Consider the following 22,990-nt stretch of genomic DNA (forward strand, 5'->3'; position numbering starts at 1 on the left):
TGCAGTCTGTGTAATATATTTCTCAACAAATAGTGCAATTAGACATAGCTGGAATAAAAACGGCTCCTAACTAATGAATCACGTGTACCCCCCTCTCACAGAAATTACACTGTATGGGCAAGTAAAACCATATGTTGCACTGGAAACACAGTATCTAACTAAAATTATTGTCCAATTTTTCAATTACATGAAATAAGTGTTTGTTTGACTGCATTTGAAATTCTCGATGTCATTATGACAGATCACAAAGGCTAACTTCAAATAAAATTCTACCACGAATTGAAATGTGCCATATAATACTTGCGCGAGTTCCCCTTCCAGCTCAAACACAAACAAGGCAATAAAAATCAACCAGGGTTGAAACTTTGTATGAGTTAAACCTGCCGATAATGAGAAGTTCTGTCGGAACGATAAACGACACCCTGTCGTGAATGTCTTAAAACTAAGAAATATATAGTGAATGTTGTTATGATAGTTGTAGATGTTATGGAATTCGGTTGAAGAGAATTAGCATTTCAACTCAAAAATTGTCGGTTCCATTTGTCTTTGGGTCACATGATCTTTTGTTAATACTGCACCAATCAAATTAATGTCTTCATAGCTGCTCTCTCCTGTAAAACAAAATTTAACTTGTACGTATTGTAACAATTAAAAAACAAAGGGGAATAATTTATAAGCGCATAAAAGGATATCATATGTACATCGTTGACATGCCAGCAAAATTCTCGGGCATGCCACAGGTTCGCTACCACTGCCCTATAGCAGTGTTTCTCAACCTATAGTAAGTGGCCCACAGGTAGTCCGCAACGATGAGACAGGTGATCCACAGGCAGACTTAAATTAACCAAATAAATTATATATTTTAATTATCCAAACAAAACAAATTAAAATTGAATAAGTAAGTAAAAATTATTGAAATAAAATGGATACTTAAAAAAAAATAAAAATAGCATCAGAAAGTTCATGGAATGAACATTCTGCTGCTATTTTAATTTGTAGCGGCAGAATGACAAGTAATAAAAGAGGGGTGAAACAAACAACAGCAATATGGTTTTATTGCTTTCACCCTCTCTTGCTGTTTTGTCAGATTTGAAGTGAACACTGTTATCCACATGACCACATTTCAACCAATTGCTTGTTGTTTATTGGTTTTTATTGTTGAAGATTTTCCTCTTTCAACCAAGGCTCATTTTAAGTAATACTTGGACAAAGTGTGTTTTGAGTTAACCCCAGTATTTATATATTTTTTCGGAAATCACGAGACTGAAAGATAAAAGCAAGCCGCCAGTTGAGTTGAAATGCTAACACACACGTGCGATCACTTATTAGTCACTTTGTTGCTCTGCAAATGACCTTAGATGACGAGGCACCCTAAAACCTAATCCTAATTCGTCACTTTGTTTGGCTGCCCTGCCTACCATCTGCTCATCTATCCCCCTCCACTTCCTCTGTATAATCTTTAAAAATTATATAAATTAAACTATGATAGATAGTTTTATTTTCATTTTCAATTTTACTTGAGAGCCATATGTATGTACCCAAAGAGCCGCGCATGGCTCGCGAGCCGCAGTTTGTCGACCCCTGGTCTAGTGTATTCAAGAATCATAAAGAGGAAGTTATTCTATCTCAGCTCTGCATGGCTCATAGTCATCTCATACACTCATTCCTGTTGAGAAATAATGACATCTCTGTATTAGTTTTGTGGTACCATACTATCATTCATATTTTAATTGATTGCCCTCGTCAACAAGCGCTGTTACTATTTTAGCCGCATTCATAATCCATGAGCCCTGTACACTCAGGCAGATTTTATCAAGTGTCCTGTGGCTTCCAGGAGATTGAACACCCACCCTACATCCCAGATCTAGTACCCAGTGACTACTACCTCTTCTCGAAACTGAAGAAAGACCTTTGAGGAAGAAAATTTGCAGATGACAATGAGGTGAAAGATGCAGTTTTAGGCCATTTTGCAGACACAAGTATAGACTATTTTTTCAACACCATAGAAATGTTAATTCAGAGATGTGAAAAGCATGTTGAAGTAAAGGGAGATTATGTTGAAAAGTGATGCAATTGTTTTCTTTCTGTCATCTCTAAAAGTTAGTCAGACCAGAAAATTATGGAACCACCCTTGTAATATGTGCTGATTTTTTTTTTCATGCTTAGATGTGAAACCCTTTCTCTGCTTGTTATGTCATACTTCAAAAAATAATTATTTGCTCCTTTTTTTTAGCTCCTCTACTTATACTTTAAAAAAAAAAAGAATTGAAAAAAAAAAACTATTTCAGGGTGTTTGAGAAGTGACATATTGTTAAACCAAAAAAAAAAACAGCTTTTAAAACAAAATTTTGGAAAGTGTTGTAATGAGAATGGGAAAGATAGAGCATAGAGAGAAATATTTTGTCATAGCCCATTGTTTTTGGACATATCTCCCATAAATTATAACTTTGAGTTATTTAGCTCCATCAAATGACAGTATAAAATTTAGAAGCAATGTTTGTCATTCTGCAAAGCAGTATTGTAGTTCATCATATTTTCATTGTTATTTACTTCCAAATATTTAACCCTCCCAGGTTTTTTTTTTTGCTTTCAAGTTAATTAATTACCTTTGGATTCAATTTGTACTCATTTTTTAGTGCATCACAAATCATACAAGTAAAACTTATACTTATTTTTGACTCTTCACAGTGAAATAAAGTTAACATAAAGACATGAAGGTGCAACAGTTAATAAAAGAGGAGCTCTTGTATCCAGTATGAGGTGACTATTGAGACGTTTAAGTGTTTTGCCAGCTGTGGACTTTGAGCTGCTACGTAATGTTATTTTTCCTTCTGCTTTTTGCAGTAATGCGGTCCAAAATTTTTAAATATTATATTTGGCTGTTCAAAGTAGAGTGATTGTAACTGCACCAGTTAACTAGCACTTCACCAGCAAATAGATAATTGAAAGAATTCTAACATTAAAATTGCAAGTGTTGCACAGAAGCCTGGGAATAAACTTTTTCCAGGCTACTCTAAATTTAGGGGAATATTAATATGCCGATCAATGTGAAATGTTTTGGAAGTTTATAAATTCTTCTATGACTTTCCCTTCATTTGAATCTGTCGTTATGTCATAGTGATTAAACATCATCATCATCAATTTCCTGCTATATACCCTCAAGGGGTGTACAGGATATGATAGTACTACATGAAAAAAATTACATCATTACTAACTTGTTATCTACAATTTTCCTCCAAATCAGTGTGTTACTTGTCAAGACTCCAACATTGTCAGATCTTATATTTCTGTCGTCTAAGGCACTTTGTACCGTATCAATCCACCTATATCTTGGTCTTCCTCTGGGTCGTTTTGCTGCCAACCTGGCAGAGAACACTTGTTTTGCTAATCTTTCTTCACCCATTCTGTTTAAGTGACCATACCACCTGAGATTAGCTCTGCTAACGCATTCCTGGATGCTGACAATGTCAAGTTCTTTCCTAATATCCTCGTTTTTAATATGATATTGCCATTGATGCCATCTGTTCACACCTCTAATCTTTCTCAGGAGTCTCATATCTGTGGTCTCTAGTCTTTGGTCAAGTGTTTTACTTCTGACCCAGCTCTCAGATCCATAAGTTAAAACTGGTTTAAACAATTTTACAACATTAGCTGTCTTGTACACAGCTAATTTAGTGTTCCGACTAATTTCTCTCTTATTCCATATGAATTTATTTAATTGACTTCCCACCATACCAGCTTTGCTGATTCTGTTGTCTATTTCTATATTTAATTTACCATCTTCACTAAAAATCGTGCCTAAGTAGCTGAAATGTTTTACTTGTTCCACAGGTTTTCCATTCACAATACAGTTGACATTTTCAATGATTCTGCCTATTTTCATTGTGTTTGTCTTTTTATTGCTGACCTTCATACCATATCTATTACAACAGTTATTCAATTTAGTCAGAGAATCTTGCAGACTTGTAGCGGATTTATTTAGAAGTATAACATCATCCGCATAAAGCAAAGAGGTGACATTAACATCTCCAATTTTGATATCATGTTTAATACCACTTTCCTTCATAATGTGATCCATATAGATAATGAATAACAGAGGGGATAATGTACATCCTTGTCTCACACTAGATTTAATATTAAACCATTTTCCTGTACTTCCTTCAATTCAAACTGCTGACTTACAACTCAAATAAAGACTAAGTATTGCTTGATATAATGCCCCATTGACACCATATAACTGTAGCATATTGAATAGCGTCTCTCTCTCTCTTGGCACCTTGTCATATGCCTTTTCCAGATCAACAAAACTTAAATATAGATCTTTGTTATATTCCCATGCTTTCTCGACTATTTGTCGTAAAGTGAAGATCTGATCCTGACAGCCTCTATTTGGCCTGAATCCAGCTTGTTCTTCACCAAGCTTTTCTTCCACAATTCTTCTCAACCGTTTCTCAAGTATACTTGCATAGATCTTGCCAGGAACACTCAGTAGGGAAATACCTCTGTAATTCTTACATTGTTTTATTTCCCTTTTTATATATGGGTTCTATGAGAGCTCTACTGCAATCATCGGGAATTCGTCCCTCTGTCCAGGCTTTCTGAACTATGCAGTGCAGCAACTGTAAGACTTATAAAACCGTACTTCAGCATTTCTGGTTGAATATCATCTACTCCTGCCGCCTTTCCACATTTCAGGCCTTTGATGGCTTTTTCTACTTCAAGTATGGATATGTATTCCTGACCGCATGCCTGGTCAGTGTTTTACCACTGTGCTGTCATCACTGCTTGTTTCATTTAGCAGTTTTTCAAAGTAATTACTCCATACTTCAAGGATATCTTTTTCTCCCATTTTCATGTCACCTTTATCATCTCTAACTCCTTTTACAGAACTCTTTCCTCATTCCTAAGCTTCTTCAACAACCTCCAGAATATTTTGCCAGCTTCTTAATATTTATTTTCTATGTTCTTCTAAAGTCCTCCCATGACTTTTGTTTAGCTAGTTTTACACAGTGTTTAGCATTCTTGCATTTGTCTCTGTATTCTCTAAGAGCACAAGCTGACTTATTTGCCAGGAACGAACTTTTGATTTGCTTTCTTCTTTTCCTTCACTGCCTCTTTAACTTCCTGTGTCCACCATGGAGTTCTAATTTTTCTATCCTTGCAGACAATTTCACCACATGCCTCTCTAGCTGAATCAATCAGGGCTTTCTTCAAGGCTTGCCACTGAATCTCCAATGTTTGATTCCTGTTCTCAAACTCTTTCATTTTGTGTATTTTAGTCTACAGTTCACATCTGAGAGCTGCCCAACTTTTATTCACTTTAAAACTTTCTTACATATTATTCTTTTCAATATGAAATTCAATTTTATCCTGCTCAAGACTAAATAGTGATCACTTCCAATTTCAAATCCTCTGTACACTCTGGTGTCCTGCACCAGGGAGAAAACATCACTATCAACAATAACATAGATGTCTCACAATCATTTCATACTCTGCTATTTAGATCCCCAACAAGGACCAACTTTTCCTTTTTCATTGTGTCATTTGCTTTTTCTAAAGCCCTAAAAAATTCCTCCACTTCTACCTTAGTAGAACCTTCTGTGGCACCATAGGCACAAATAAGTTTCATTGTCCAGTTCCCCATTCTCATATTTGCCCATATTGCTCTACTTGAGACTGACTGCCATTCAAGATTAGTCTCGTATTTTGTGTTGAATACAATGGTTACTCCTGCTTTTCTTTGATTGTCATTGCCTGAGTATAACTTTTTTTTTTATTGCTCAGAAAGATCTCACCAGTTTTGCTCTTTTTTGTTTCAGTCACCCCTATTATGTCGATCTGGTACTTATCTAATTCCTCAGGTAGCTCCATTTCTTTGCCATTCAGACTTCTTACATTAATATTACCGATCTTTAACTCTGGTGATGTTGAGCTGGGGTTTGTTTTCAGATTTGTTCCAGTAGCTGACTTCTCGCTGTTCGCCCTAGTTTCCTGGCAAAAACAATGGGGGCATTGTTTAACCAGGCAATGCCCCAGCCGGGATGAAATTTTGTCATGTTGTACCATCATTTTTTATTTTGGTTTAACCAATAAGAATACAATTTGGTCGGCTAAATCCCAAATTGCCAGCCCATCCTCATTCGTTCAGTATCCAAGTAGGTACCCAACAGGGTGCGCCACGAGAAGGTGAGGATTATACATTAGGTCAGAAGCCATGGTCGGTTCTCCGCATTCCTTTAAAGCCTATGTTTAGGTCTCCTCTCAGTTATACAGCTTTGACCCTTAAGCACCCTGTGATTAAATATGTCTTTGGAAAATTTATTGCAAATGTTAACACAGATTTATACTAGAATTTTCTTTTATTCTAGTTTGGATTTCTTCGACAACGTGATGATGGAAGTACAACTTTGGCTATAGTTCATCCAAGTTCTGGTCCTAATAAGGGTAAGATAGCACATTTGTTGTTTAAGAAATGACAGCCTTTAACCTTCTGGGGGGTCAAAATCAAAGTGTTTTTTCTTATTTATCTTTTATTAACAGATGGTATCAGAGTGTTTCAATAATCCTGATTCTGGAGCTCAAAGAACTCAAAGAAAAAATTTTATTATGAAACCTTATTTATTATTTATTTTTTTTTATTTTTATCAATCAGTACTTGTCTGAAGTATGAGTTATTTTCAGTTCTAATCTATTCTAGTCAGCAATGAATCTGAATGTCATTTTTGTGCTACTTATTCTCATGTTAAATTTCAGAGTAATATCGTATTAAAGGTATATTTAAAAGGACATTCTAGAGGACGTCATATCTCATCATGGCCAGTTTTTAATGAAAGGCACTGTGTTCACAATTCAAGAAGATGATAGCTGTGTATGATGGGACATCCATGCACAACTAACTTGTTAAATTGGTTTAAAAAAAAAGGTCCAAAATTAGTCATGACCTCTACTTCCAACAACTTCATAAACTATGAAGATGCTGATTAAAAGTTAAGTAGGTGATTCTCAGAGAACATCATATCAGTTCTCTGAGATTCTTAAACAGCTAATTAATGTATTCCTTGTCTGTCTTTTACATTATGGAAATACAAAAGATAGTGCTCACTGCAACTGTCTTTTCATGCAAGATACATGTTTCTGGTGGAGAGAACTACCCATGGTACCCAGTGGACTAGAACTATCCACTTTTTCTTCTAGTATATTTTGCTAGTTCTGAAGTCTTTTTTAATTTGTTGTATGCTGTAGCCCATGGATGTCTGGAAAGGGAAGGAATCCTGGTGGTATGTATTTGCTTCTTCAGCAAAATGGGTAAATCTGGATGGCCTGGCCAGAATTATTATATTCAGTAGGTTCACCATGTCTCCTTTCCCCTTGGTAAGGGACATGGTCCAAGGCTTGCTGTTGTTTTGCCATGGCATCTTGGTTGTATTGGCTGGCATTTCATATGTGCACAGTCATTGCTTGCTGGATAATGGTGTTCATGTTTTGGCTCCATGATAGATGGAGAGCTCTGATGCTCAATCCTCCTGTCCTTTGAGTGTAAATTCTGTGTTCTTAGATTTATCATGGAAACCTGACATGAATGCAACCAGGTTAAAAAAATGATTCACTCATCAAACAACAAGAATAAAAACAGGAAACATCTGAGATGATTAGCAATAAGCATTTTTCATCATAATGCATTCACCATGTGAAGATCCTGTTGTTTATTTTTTAACGGTATATATTAGAACACAGAAACTAAGTAAATAATTAATTTATTAACTTATTGCTGATATTTCGCTGGTGTTATAACCAGCATCTTCAGAGCACAAAAACACAGTTTGTCACACTACGCAAGACTATAACAACACGGTGTAATCAACGGATTAGTTAACCAAAATTGTAGCAGCAATACAAAGACTAGAGTCCTGATTTTTGGTGCCCTCTATCCTGAAAAAAAAAAAAAAAAAATTGTAGCTATCACATCAGACTAGAGTCCTAAAAAAAAAGGTACTAGTTTATTCTTAAGATGACTGTCTTCCAGATCTTAGGCAAGTTAATACAGCCATATTTGTTGAGATTTGGAGTATGTTTCAGGGCTTCTGTCACCTCTAAGATTGTAAGAGCTTCTGTGTAGTACTTTTGTGTTTTTCCAGTTGATCCTGTGTGCAGGGGTATCCAGAGCATGGTCTGCTAGGCCCGACTTACCATAGTGATAGAAATATCAGCAATAAGTTAATAAATTAATTATTTACTTAGTTTCTGTGTTCTAATATATACCGTTAAAAAATAAACAACATGTTTGACGAACACAAGTCTGTCCACACGTCATGTGAAGATCCTGTTAAGAAATGTCACTTTTCTTTATTCTTGTTTAGAAAGGTTGACAGAATTTCCAAAATCCAAAGAGAAAATTTATTAAGGACATCCAAAAAACATTCAGAACAACTCCTTCATGTAACATCAGTCAGGAATACACTAACCATACATAAACCTTTTCTGGAGGAGTAATATCTGAGTGAGACCTGTTTGGTGTTCCAGATTGGATTTGAAAGAGCAAGGAGTATAAACCATAAGGAGTTTCTTGGTACTTAGGGAAAGTAATCTTGTGAGGGTTCTACTTTTTCTCCTAATTATACAAGAGGAGATGAATTTTATAAGTTAGAGGCACCTCTGAACATGTTATGTCCTAAAGAAATTACATCTTACAGCCACGTTTAAGCCTGGCAGCTACATTACTTTGTTATCTTCTTCAAGAGATGAAGCACATCTGTTTTTGCTCCCTGGAATATATCAGATTCTTGTTGTCACAATTTATGTCATGTTTGGACAAACATGTCAAACTAGGACATGTTTGTCCATACATGTCCTAGTTTGGACAAACAGGAGATGTCATCATTAAACATATTTCAGAACACCATTCTTAGATTGAATTCAAAATATGTCACAAAATCTGGCTTTACTGAGAGTGCATTTGAAGAGCAAGTAAAAATATTTCACTGTTTAGGCACAGTGTTTAGTGAAGAGGACAAATTAAATGTGGAAATGGACAACAGAATAATCAAAAATAGTTTGTCTCAGGTAATTTCTTCACTTAAACAAATGGAGAGAAAAAGTTTAGTAAGACACATGTTTGTTTGGTAAAATGGCAGGAAAATAACTCGGAGGAAGGCCGAGAAGTAGATGATTTGATGCAGCTAAAGTGCTTTAGACTAAATTGGTAGAAAATTGTAAATAGACAGTGAGTGATAATGTAAACTGATTCAGTACTATATTCTGTATTTATTGAGTCCACTCAACAGGGATTTGTTGTTGATGATGATTTTTTACACAAACATTTGAAAATAGTGCTGAAATCCCCCCCCCCCCAGGTTTTCAGTAAAATATTGGAACTTATAAAATAATCTCGTCTTTCATGCTTACACAGTGATCAGAATACATCATGAAAATTATGGAAACAACTATGGTGTTAGAGTAAAATTTTAATTTAATATAAACCAAAATAAACACTTGACGTTTCGACCTTCACGTTAAGGTCATAGAAATCTGGAGTATACACATATATACATAGAAACAAGCTGCACTACAATCTACATGTGCTAAAGTTACTGATCAACCATTAAAATTATTGGCCTGACCTCTGGTTTAAAAAAAAAAAAAAAAAAAAAAAAACTTACATCAAAGCTAGAGTCTTGTTATTATTATTATCTATTAGGTTACAAAATTAAATTAAACTAAGATTAACATGTTTGCACAGAAAAATAATAAATAAATTACTTATATAAATATGTATTATATTTATATAAGTATATAAATATACAACAAACTGGTATGGATAGTGGCCAATAAAAGCTGAAAAATTGTATGCGCCAATGTTGTTCAGCTGGCTAAGGAATGGTTTAATGTTTGGCGGCCATGTGGCCAGATAACGAAAACGTCGTCAACGTATCTACAATATCAACGTATTTAAGGTATTAATGGTATGGATAGTGGCCAATAAAAGTTGAAAAATTGTTTAGAGTCCTAAATCAGGGTTTGCTGGAAAACTAAGTGAGCTGAATGTGTGCCATTCAAATTCTTGGGATTTTTATGCCACCATTATCGTTAAGATTAAGGTGGTTAATCAAAATTTTACAGACTTCTTTAAATTTTTGTTCATACCAAGCTTTTGTATGATGTAAAGAACAAGTACTTTTCCAATCAATTTGATGTAGGGTGTTAAGAGCATGATCTGAGAGGTCTGATTCTCCAAAATCATTAAATTTAATGTGTCGTTTGTGTTCTTTTTTACAGATAGGGATTATATGTCCAGTTTTCCCAATATATGGTAAGTTACAAGTGCAACAGATGCAATAAACTACAGGATGTGCCAATGTGGGGAGAGGATCCTTAGAAGAGTTGAATATGTTTTTTAATTTTAAAGGTGGTTTAAAAGTGGCATTAAGATTATAATGGTGTAAGATTCTATTAATTTGTTCTGATAACCTTTTAATGTATGGGATAGCTATGGTTTTACTGTAATCTATATTATTTTTTGGTGAAGTTTTATGAAGAACTTTATTAATGGCTATAGCAAAAATAATGGCTTTTTTGCTATAGCCATTATTTATAAATGTATTGCTAGTCATTTTTAATTCTTGTTTAAGAGCTTGTTCATTAGTGCAAATTGTTATAGCTCTGTTTTTGAGGGTGTTTATGACTCCAAATTTTTGTGAAGGGTGGTGATATGAGTTAGCATGTGTATATTGGCCAGTATGTGTAGGCTTGCAGTAAACAGTGAAGGATCGACTGCCTGAGGGAAGACATGACTAGTGTATCCAGGAGAGGGAGCGAGTTCTGATTTTCAATTTCAATAGTAAATTGTATGCGCCCATGTTGTTCAGGTGGCTAAGGAATGTGTTTAATGTTTGGCGGCCAGCCAGATAACGAAAACTTCATCAACGTATCTAAGCCAGACTGTAGGTTTTAGAGTAAAGGAATCAAGAGCACATTGCTCAAACGCTTCCATATAAAAGTTAGTAATTGGGGGGGGGGTAATGGTGAGCCCACAGCCGTACCTTCTTTTTGTAGTTAAAATTTATTTTGCCACATGAAGTAACCGGAATGTAGTATGTGGACAAAGAGAACCATAATATCGAGTGGAAATTTGTTCTATAAGAAAAGAATTGTATCACTGATTGGGACATTTGTAAAAAGCACATGATTAGGGCTGTCTATTCCCTCAACTATCGGCTGAAGCAGAACATTATGTTTGTGTACCTTGGGAATACCATGTATTCTGAGAGAATGGGCATAATGGAGTATTAGTTTTTTAACAGTGTCTGCCAGCCAAGAAGTCACAGACTTAAGTAATTCCACTGTTTTTTTCTTTATCCTGTCAGTCAGATTATAGTTCACAAGCTGATAGATGCTGTTATCAGAGACTACTTGATTCACCTCATGAATATAAGTTGATCTGTCAAGGATGACCGTGGCATTACCTTTGTCCAATTTTGTTATAATTATATCTTGATTTCTGCTAGTTCTGTTTTTGTATGATTGCTACATACACATTCCTTAGCCACCTGAACAGTTTCAATTTCAATTTACTACTGAAATTGAAAATCAGAACTCGCTCCCTTTCCTGGATACACTGGTCACACATCTTCCCTCAGGCAGTCTATCCTTCACTGTTTACTGCAAGCCTACACATACTGGCCAGTATACACGTTAACTCATATCACCACCCTTTGCAAAAATTTGGAGTCATCATAAACACCCTTAAAAAACAGAGCTATAACAATTTGCTCTAATGAACAAGCTCTTAAACAAGAATTAAAAATGATTAGCAATACATTTATAAATAATGGCTATAGCAAAAATACTATTAATAAAGTTCTTCATAAAACTTCACCAAAAAATAATATAGATTACAGTAAAACCATAGCTGTCCCATACATTAAAAGGTTATCAGAACAAATTAATAGAATCTTACACCATTATAATCTTAATGCCACTTTTAAACCACCTTTAAAATTAAAAAGCATATTCAACCCTTCTAAGGATCCTCTCCCCACATTGGCACATCCTGTAGTTTATTGCATTTGTTGCACTTGTAACTTACCATATATTGGGAAAACTGGACATACAATCCCTATCTGTGAAAAAAGAAAAGAACACAAATGGCACATTAAATTTGACGATTTTGGAGAATCAGGCCTCTCAGATCACGTTCTTCACGTCATACAAAAACTTAGTATGAACAGAAATTTAAAGAGGCCTGTGAAATTTTGATTAACCACCCTAATATTAACAATAATGGTGGCATAAAAATCCCAAGAATTTGGATGGTACACACATTCAGCATCACTTAGTTTTTCACCAAACCCTGACTTTAGGACTCTAAGCAATTCAGCTTTTATTGGCCCCTATCCATACCAGTTTGTTGCAATTTATATGTATACTTATATAAGTAATTTATTTATTTTTTTATCATATTTCTGTGTGAAAATGTTACTCTCAGCTTAATTTAATTTTGTAACCTAATAGATAATAATAATAACAGGATTTGAGGTAGTGAGATTTTTTTTTTTTTCTCTCCAGAGGTCAGGCCAATAGTTTTAATGGTTGATCAGTAACTTTAGCATACCATGTAGATTGTAGTGCAACTTGTTTCTTTATATATATGTGTATATTCGAGTGTTTATTTTGGTTTATATTAAACTAAAGTTTTACTCTCAAATGTAGTTGTTTCCATAATTTTCATGATGTAAAATAATCTTGTTTTATGTCACTCGTCTGAAGAATAACAGATGGCTTACTATTATCAGTAATAAATAAATTCATTGCTAAAAGTGATTTGAAGGTCACCTTTCAAAATAATGTAATTTATTTATTTTCATTAATGTGAAATTCATTTTTAAATTTCTTGTGAAGTAACAAAATAAATGTAATGCAATCATCATCAATTTTCTGATGTGTACTCTCAAGTGGTGTTCAGACTTCTATAATAGTACTACACAATTAAATTTACATTTCCTCCAAATTAGTCTATTACTTGTTTAACACTCTTGTGTTGTATTTATTCTTTCAGTCTTCCAAGATTAGCCATGCTCACATATTCTTGAATGCAAACAATGTCGGCTTCCTTCTTCATGTCTTAATTTTTAATATGATTCTGTCATTGGTACCATCTGTTCAGGCCCTTAATTTTTCTCAGAATGCTCATATCTTTGGTCTTTAATCTTTGATTAAGAAGTGCTTTATTTCTAACCCAACTCTCAGATTTTTAACGTAATTGGTTTGATCATTCTTTTTTTACAGCATATAAATTTATATATCTGACTTCCCACCATGCCAACTTTGCTTATTATGTTGTCTATTCTCAAATTTAATTGCCATCTTCACTGAAAGCACTGTCTGTATATCTGAAATCTTTTACTGTTGTTTTACAAGTTTTCCATTGAGAATGCAGCTGAAGTTTTGTATGTTCCTGCCTATTTTCATAGTTTTGGTCTTTTTTATTGATGATTTTCATGCCACAATTTGTTACAGCTATTTTATTCAGTTTAGTTAGACAGTACTGGAGATTTGCACTACTTGTGTTTAAGAGTACATCATATGCATAAAGCGAAGAGCTAAGTTTGATATCCCCATTCTAATATTAGGTTTAATGCCCCTTTCTTTCATAATGTTATCCATGTAGATGATGAATAAGAGTGGAGATAATGTGCATCCTTGTCTTACAGCTGATTTTACATCAAACTATCTTCTTGTATTTCCCTCAGTCTAACTAAATTACAGCTTATTAACTTACTAGCTTAAATATAAATTTAAGTTAGTATAAATTTAAATTAATATAAATATACTGTATTTCTGTGTTTAATGTTCCATTTAACAGACATATATTTATAGCATTTTGAAGTTTTCTCTGGACACCTTGTCAGATGCCTTTTCCAGATCTACGAAACCAAGTACAGATCCTTGTTTTATTTCCACAGTTTCTTTACTATTTGTTGTAAAATGAAAATTTTATTTTGACAACCTCTATTTGACCTGAACCCAGCTATTCATCTCCAGCTTTCTCTTTCAAAATTTTTCTCAGCCTCTTTTCAAGTATGCTTGCATAAATCTTTCCTGGAATGCTTAGTAGCAAAATTCTTCTCCAATTCTCACATTCAGCTTTATTCTCTTTTTTTATAGATGGGTACTATGAAAGCTCTGCTCCAGTTAATTGGAATTTGACCTTCTGACCAGGACTTAGCTTTCTGAATTATGCATTATAGCTACTGCAAAACTTTTATACCTCCATATTTGAGTATTTCTGGTTGAATATCATTCCAGCTGTGTTTCCACACTTCAGGTTTTTGATGTCTTTTTCTACATCAAATAGTGACTATGTATTCTAATTTACATTCCTTTTGGAAATATTTTACTTCTGTTCTGTCCCTTCTTGTTTTTTTTTAACAGTCTGTTAGATCTGAAATGGGCAACCTCACTTACAATGAAGTCACCCATCCAGATTCTAACAGAATATGCCCCACTAAGAGAGCATACTTGTCATTTCAGCAATTAAGTTCATGTCATAGAAGAATTAATATCATGATCAATAAGATGAATGAAATATTTAGTATGTGTTTTGACAGATCTAAATTAGATTGTAGGTGTAAGATAATCAAAGAGTATATGTAAAGATAATTACTAGCAATTTATAACTACACATGCAAGAGTATCAGTATGCTGCTTAAGAAAGGGCAAAGGTCGCTCAAATACCACCGTAATATTTGTAAGCGCTCGTGGGTGTTAGTTCGTGGAAAATATCTAGAGGCACGCGTTTCCGCAAATGGAAATCCCCGTATGGTGGTGCGATGAGGTCACCCATTAGTGGATGAATCGAAGGGCAGAATATGCAAAATCTAACTCGAAAAGAGGGTGCTGGAAAGGGAGAATATATGCAGCAATACAGGTTCGGATCCCCCCCCCCCCTATTTGTTTGTTCCGGTTTTCCTCTCCGTGTGCTCCTCAGTGGTCAACGATGTCCAACTCCTACGTTCCTGGAGTTGACTACCGTAGGTCCCAGCAAGGCATTGCAGCAGACTACGGCAGATAAAATTGCAGGTCATCGGCAAGGAAGTGCACCGATGTAATTCCTGAAGAAGCGAGCGCCAGACTCGAAGAGTACACGTGATTCCCACGTGGCAGCAGACCTTGAACAACGAAGTTTTCCACTACGAAGGAAGGACGGAAGGAACCCCGAAAACCTGTGCAATGTAGATAAGTACTTTACATCTCCTTTGTCCCTTAAACATTAGGATGATTGTGAACGGAAGAAATTTTGTGTTTCAGAACAACAAATGAACTTTGAAGATTAAGCAGATTATAGAACATTTTAAATTTCATTAGACTGACTGTCCGAGAACCGTGAATTTGTTAAGAACCAATGTTTTAACCCATACAAAAGGGAAACAAGATGCATTTGTGTCTAACGAGCACCTGATCAACTGTATATAGTATTTTAACCATTTGAGGGAAACATTCTATGTAATGAGAAATTGTATATTTAAGGTATGAGAGAGTGAGGGGAAACCTTAGTTGATTTTAACTTAGTATTGCTTACATATTGTCTGTGCATTGTATTACTTATGAGTTCATTAAATATGTTTCATTGTTTCATATGTGCATGATCTGACTATGTAGACTTACCACTCGTATAAATTACGAACCTGTTAATCTGTATATGCACGTGGGAATACCCAAAGTAAGTTAAGAAGGAAGGGCTACGACTGCAAGTGGCCTCTGATTTAGTAGTAACCACATTAGTGGCATCTAATTTCTGTAGCCCTCCCTAGTTGAGATATACTCTGTACCTATGTTCAATCTGGCACAGTATATAAATTTGTCTGAGAAAAAAGGGGATGCCTCACACAAGTTAGAGAGTAGGTAATCTAAGGGCCCTACGTAGTATTTGATAGACAAAGTTTAGAGAAAAATTTTAGGAAAAGAATTAGAGCAAGGGGCCACGAACAACAACACACGTAGTATAAGAACAAAAATAACAAAGGAGAACATAAAAGAAGGAAATATAACAAGTCCTTCAGAGTAATTACTCCAGACATCTAGGATATTCTTGTCTGCAGTTTTCATGTAATCTTTATGATCTTTGATTCCTTTTACAGTACTCTCTCTCACCTCTTATTTCTAAACTTTTCTCCATAGCCTTGAGAAGATTTTGTCCCCTTCCTAATATTTATCTTTTTATATTCTTACCAAAAGTCTTCCAGTGAGTTTTGTTTTAGCTATTTTACACATACCTTAGCTCCCTTATATTCTTCTCTGTATTATTTTAGGGCATCTGCCAACTTATTTGCTAGAACTTTTTTGTATGTTTTCTTCTTGTTTTTCTAAATGTTCCTGGGCAAATTTGGCAGATGTTCTAAAAGAATACAAAAAAACAATGTAATACACAGCATTAAATTATCTAAAGACAATTTCTGATAGTGGAAATTCAAAGCAAAATGGTATTCTTTAAGTTTGCTCAGAGGTTATTCTGTTACAGCTAATATATTGATTTCTCCCCATTTGACATTAAGGTATTAATGATGAAGTGTTAAATAGATGATACAGTGATGAAATAAAGAAGGCCGCTCAAATTTTTTCTCTTTGGAAAATCCTAACGCAGCTGATATATTTGATCACTATGGTCAGGGAAGGAGGGAGGTTAATATATACCAGGAAATTGCTTGCCTTTAGAACTTATGTTTTATGTATAAAATTTTCCTAGTTACTGTTAGCAACATTAGTTTCAGATTTAAAAGTTTTTTCAGAATTTTCGACTTTTGGATAGACTTTTTGTATAATATGCATGCATTTTATGTTTGCATGGAACATTTTTTTACTACTGTAAATTTTTATTTATGCAGCAGAACTAAGAGTGAATTTGGAAATGTTAGCTGGTAAACTTACACAAGGTACTGGTGCAATGGCTGGCTTTAAGGAAGATCCGCGGAATATTATAAAACCCGGTAAGCACATAATTTTGCATTGGTTTTTTGTTTGTTACTTTTAGACTTAACAGATATTCTGAACTGCTATTGATATGCACTGTGAATGTATGATTGTATATCCAATCTGTTATACAACATATTGTGTATATATATATATACTGCTTGGAAAGAAGTCAACGTACCACACCCCCAATTTGACATACACATTGTCGTATACAAATCACTATCAACCTATTATCAATTTATTAATGAGATTTTTGCTGTTGTACAATAGATGCCAAATGCTTTATATCAGGTTCATATTTTGTAACTTTTAGTAATACACACGCGGAACGAGATTCATCAGTCATTCTATTTCTTAAACTGTCTTTTATAAAATTCATTTCGAAAAATAATGACTCACAAGCATATGTAGAGGAGAAAATTGATAATATAGCCATTGCTAGTTTTTTTAAACAACAAAAGGTTTCAGGAATGCCATTCCAAGTTCTCAATATTTCCTTTTTTGCACTCTTTTTAATTGTGCCTAATAATCGATCCTTTTCCATTATTTCCAAGTAATTTTTCAAATCGACAAACTTTTGTTTCCATATAGAACTAGATTGAAAATCGATTAATTGCATTTCTATATCTTCCAAATTCAGTCACTCAAAAATCTCCAAAATTGAGTTTATCTGTTGATGTTGTGTCCAGATGAAAAATAAATTTTGATGTCTCTGCAAATTGCCTGAACTGCATAAATCTTGAAGAAAATTCTTTGATTATCGACTGAATAACTGTAGAAAACTTGTTTGTCAATTTAACTTGATCTGTTTTTTCATGGGATTCTAGATCTGCAAAGAATTTTTTTGTATTAGGAAAATATCGGAAGGTATTGGAAATAACATCACGATTAAAAATTACTAATTTAGCTTCGAATGCTTTGATTAAATCAAACATGACAATAATTGTTCTTGTTAACACCTTGCAGTTTAACATTTAATTCATTTAAATGTAAACACAAATCAGTAAAAAACATTAATTTCGAAAGCCATTCGATGTTCATTAATTGATTGTATTTTTCAATGATTTTCTCATTATGTACCATCGGACGTTGTACATAAGTAAACCATTGTACACCGAATTTACCTCACTTAATAATTCTATAAATTTTTGTTTATTTAAAGCGTGTGCCAATATAAACTTGACAAATTTTGTTACAATGCTCATAATATCTTCTAATGGCTTGAAACTAGCCTTTGTGCATAAAACCTGCTGATCTATAATACAATGAAAACCCAGAACTGAATGTCCAATACGTTTTGGTAAATAAATTGACAAACCAATTTTCCTCTCCAGTCATACTGCGAGCACCATCAGTAGTTACTGGTACAATTTTGGAGGGATCTATATCTCTTTCAGCAAGTGCATTTAAAATGCGTTGCAAATATCTATTTCTTTTGTTGTTACTAATGATGTTAAACTTGTTAATTCTTCTTTGATGTTATTCCCAACACGATAATGAATAAAAATTGCTAAACGAGCTGATCCACTTATGTCAGTACTCTCATCAAGACAAAGAGAAATTAAACCAGAAGATTTTATATCTGTTTTTTTGCTGATGAGTTATATTTTTAGCCATTTCTATGATTCTATCTTTCACCGTGTTTCTAGCCAAAGGCATATATTTTATTCTTTGAATATTTTTTTCCTTGTTTTCAAAATCTTCAAAGAGAACTGGTGCGCATTTTAACCATGCTTCTTTTATATATTCCCCATCACTAAAAGGTTTCCCATGTTTGGCAATTACATTTGAGGCAAAAAAAAAAAAACTAGCAGCAGTTATATTTGAACAACTGCCGATAAATTTCATTAGGGTTGTTGACTGGATATTCCTATTTTTAATTGCCCTAGCAATAAATTCTTTCTGTTCGTCCTTGCTTTTCTCAAGGAGCAATTTATGGTTTGTCTCATAATGCCGTTTTACTGACGACATTCTGCACACAACTGTCCCAGAACATAAAACACATATTGCTTTATTGTCTTTATTAATCATGCCATACTCTTCAGTCTACCAGCTTTGGAACTCTCTGCTGCTTGACCGTGATAATTTTCATTTATTTTCACCAGCCATATTCAGTAGAACTGTAACAAAATAATTCACAACTTAAACCAAATACATTTTTTATAGTTTCAAAAAAATCAACATTTTATTATATGCCGAAATTAAATTCTTTATAATTCTCAATTATAGTAGCAAAAACAAAACATGCACATACGCAACAATAATGCACTTGCCGCTGCTTATTTCTGCCTACTGGCGGATGTGCAGTGCGAAATGCATAATGAACGCACGTGTGATTAGAAAAGGGAAAAGTCAGGGAATCCTAAGGATCAGTCGTTCTCAATTCTTTTTCTATAAGACTGAATTTTTATTTATTCTTACTGTATTAGAGGGCTCAGTCCCAATAAACTAACTTGTAAATACCATTCCCGTTTTTTTTAAAGTTCATACATTAAACTAACATAAGCATTAATATTATATAAATTAAGTGGATATTAAATCTAACATTATTTCAAAGTCGACGACAGTAACTATAGAATTTTTGTGGGAAATTTGACCAGCGAACTTACGGGAATACTCGCCGCCATGCTACCAGTTGCTCTAGTGGCTAGGGCAACTCGTAGTATGGCGACAAGTGTAATCCCATAAGATCTCTGGTGAAATTTCGCACGAAACATCTATAGTTTCTTAGTCGGCTTTGAAATAATGTTGGATTTAATATTCACTTAATTTATATAATTTTGTATCGCAGATGTGAAGCCTTTTGGCTATTTATTTTAGTAAATAATTATATTAATAATTAATTATGACATAATCATAAAGAATATTAATCATTAAGAATGTTGACAAATATAAAAGTACGCATTTAAATTAATTATCAATCACAGGACTAATGCTACAATATTGTAGTTTCCCCAGGCCAACATCATTAAATTAACTTCTGGTAAGTTTCATTGACATATCCCATTCTAATCACCAAAAATTTATAATATTATTCAGTATAAAATTGATTATCGTATTATTAAATTGATTTTAATGATGTTGGTTTGAAAAAAAAAATGGTAGTGATAAAAATATTTATGCATTGTAACTCACCATAGAAGTCAGCAGAGCAGAGGAAGCAGAAGAAGGATACCGACTTGTCGGGGAATGCTTATCGAATATAACTTGCCCTCACATATGACTGACACCCATGATTTCACTTTACGAAAAAAGACATTAAAAGGTTTTGCATATATACCTCCCACACAAAAAACAACACACCCTCCCCCAACAGCCATTATATACTGTAGATGTAAGGGAAAAAAAAGTTTTATTGTATCCCTGAATAAGGTACAGAGTCTTTTGAAGTCTGTGTAATATATTTCTCAACAAATAGTGCAATTAGACACAGCTGGAATAAAAACAGCGCTAACTAATGAATCACGTGTACCCCTCTCACAGAAACTAAGCTGTATAGGCAAGCAAAACCATATATTGCACTTTCACCGGAAACACAGTATCTAACTAAAACTATTGTCCAATTTTTAAAATACACGAAATGAGTGTTTGTTTGATTGCATTTGAAATTCTCGATGTCATTATGACAGATCACGAAGACTAACTTCAAATAAAATTTTACCACGAATTGAAATATGCCATATAATGCTTGTGTGAGTTCCCCTTCCAGCTCAAATGCAAACAAGGCAATAAAAATCAACCAAGGGTTGAAACTTTGTGTGAGTTGAGCCCGCCGATAACGAGAAGTTCTGTCGGAACGATAAGCGACATCCATCGTGAATGTCTTAAAACTAAGAAATATATAGTGAATGTTGTTATGATCAGTTGTAGATGTTATGGAATTCGGTTGAAGAGAATTAGCATTTCAACTCAAAAATTGTCAGTTCCATTTGTCTTTGGGTCGCGTGATCTTTTGTTAATACTGCACCAATCAAATTCATGTCTTCATAGTTGCTCTCTCCTGTTAAACAAAATTTAACTTGTACGTATTGTAACAATTAAAAAAAAAAAGGTGGAATAATTTATAAGGGTATAAAAGGATATTATATGTAAATCGTTTTTGTGCCAGCAAAATTCTCGGACGTGCCATAGGTTCGCCACCACTGCCCTATGCGATAGTTAACAGAATGCCCACTAATATGGATAAAAGAAACCAAGAGCTTATATACCTCAGCATTATTCTATGTCAACTTCTAAGACAGTTATCTTCTAATTTGAGTGCCATCTCCTATCGGAAGTCAGAAGACAGTCATGAACATGAAAAACAAAACAGTTGGTCACAGATAAAATAAAAAGGCTGCTACGTCAACAAAATATAAAGGTTGCCTTCTACCCCTAAACAAGATCCATAATCTCCTGAAACCTTCAAAACCTCCTCATCCACCTCTCAAAAAATCTGGAGTCTACAAGATCAACTTACCTGTGGTCTGCTATATAGTACAGGTGGACAGGTCGGAAGAGGTATTCCAGTCTGAACACATCAGGATGTAGAGAATGAAAGGAAACACAGATCAGGACTGGCAACACATGCAGTCAGATTTTTGCTCTTGAGAAAAATCTGTAATCTATGGAACATTTTGGTTTGTATAGATTGTGTGTGCTGTCAGTCATGAGTTGTTTTTCCTTTCATACTCTGTGTCCTTGATGTGTTCAGATTGGTGAACCTTTCTTGAACTGCTTATCTGTACTATGTAGCACAAACCACAGATACAATTTATCTTGTAGACACCATGATTTTTTGAGAGGTGGATGAAAAGGGTTTGATTCAAGGAATCAACTAATTCCAATGAAGAAATCAGATTAAATGATCAAACATTGTCAACAGTGCAACAAAAAAAAAAGGATGATTTTACATCAAGTCTGGTCTTCTCTAATTCAACATGTGCTTAAGGGTCAAAGCTGTATAACTGAGAGGAGACCTCCACATAGCCTTTAAAGGAATGTGGAGAACCGACCAGGGCTTCTGACCCAATGTCCAATCCTCACCTTCTCGTGGTGCACCCTGTTGGGTATCTACTTGGATACTGAACGAACGAGGATGGGCTGGCAATTTGGGATTTAGCCGACCAAATTGTATTCTTATTGGTTAAACCAAAATTAAAAATGATGGTACAACATGACAAAATTTCATGCCGGCTGGGGCGTCGCCCAGTTAAACAAGGCCCCCGTTGTTTTCGCCAGGGAACCAGGGCGAACAGTGAAAAGTCAGCTACTGGAACAAATCTGAAAACAAACATCACCATCACCAGATGTTTGTGATGAAAACATCAACATCACCAGAGTTAAAGATCGGTACTATTAATGTAAGAAGCCTGAATGGCAAAGAAATGGAGCTAGCTGAGGAATTAGATAAGTACCAGATCGATGTAATAGGGGTGACTGAAACAAAAAAGAGCAAAACTGGTGAGATCTTTCTGAGCAATAAATACAAAATGTTATATTCAGGCAATGACAATCAAGGAAAAGAAGGAGTAGCCATAGTATTCAACACAAAATACGAGGCTAATCTTCTTGAATGGCAGTCAGTCTCAAGTAGAGTAATGTGGGCAAATATGAGAATGGGGAACTGGACAATGAGACTTATTTGTGCCTGTGGTCCCACAGAAGGTTCTACTAAGGTAGAAGTGGAGGAATTTTTTGAAGCTTTAGAAAAAGCCACTGACACAATGAAAAATGAAAAGTTGGTCCTTGTTGGGGATCTAAATAGCAGAGTAGGAAATGATTGTGAGACATACAAAAATATTTTGGGAAAATTTAGAGAAAAGAGCAAAGCTAATAATAATGGCAAATATCTGTTGGATTTCTGCTCAGGACATGGACTGGTTATTACTAACACCATGTTCCAACATAAAAATGTGCACAAATTCACATGGAGAGAAGAGGCTAGGAATAAGAAAAGTCTCATTGACTATGTTAGAAAAGTCTCATTGATAGTGATGTTTTCTCCTCGGTGCAGGACACCAGAGTGTACAGAGGATTTGAAATT

General features: G+C 34.5%; 1 protein-coding gene across 2 annotated transcripts in view; it reads left to right on the top strand.

The window, feature by feature from the left end:
• Positions 1-22,990, top strand: part of Brd7-9 (Bromodomain containing 7/9) — a 198,351-nt gene that overhangs the window by 106,807 nt on the left and 68,554 nt on the right. The window contains exons 8-9 of one of the 2 annotated variants that reach the window (XM_090392551.1): positions 6,369-6,444; positions 16,878-16,979. In XM_090392551.1, the coding sequence (XP_090248677.1) occupies positions 6,369-6,444; positions 16,878-16,979 (178 nt within the window). The remainder of the gene's footprint in view (positions 1-6,368; positions 6,445-16,877; positions 16,980-22,990) is intronic. The other variant, XM_090392560.1, reaches the window with a different exon arrangement.

This window comes from Typopeltis vanoorti, chromosome 1, assembly GCF_054136105.1.
Source record: "Typopeltis vanoorti isolate ZY-2024b chromosome 1, IOZ_Tvanoo_1.0, whole genome shotgun sequence".
Taxonomy (NCBI): domain Eukaryota; kingdom Metazoa; phylum Arthropoda; class Arachnida; order Uropygi; family Thelyphonidae; genus Typopeltis; species Typopeltis vanoorti.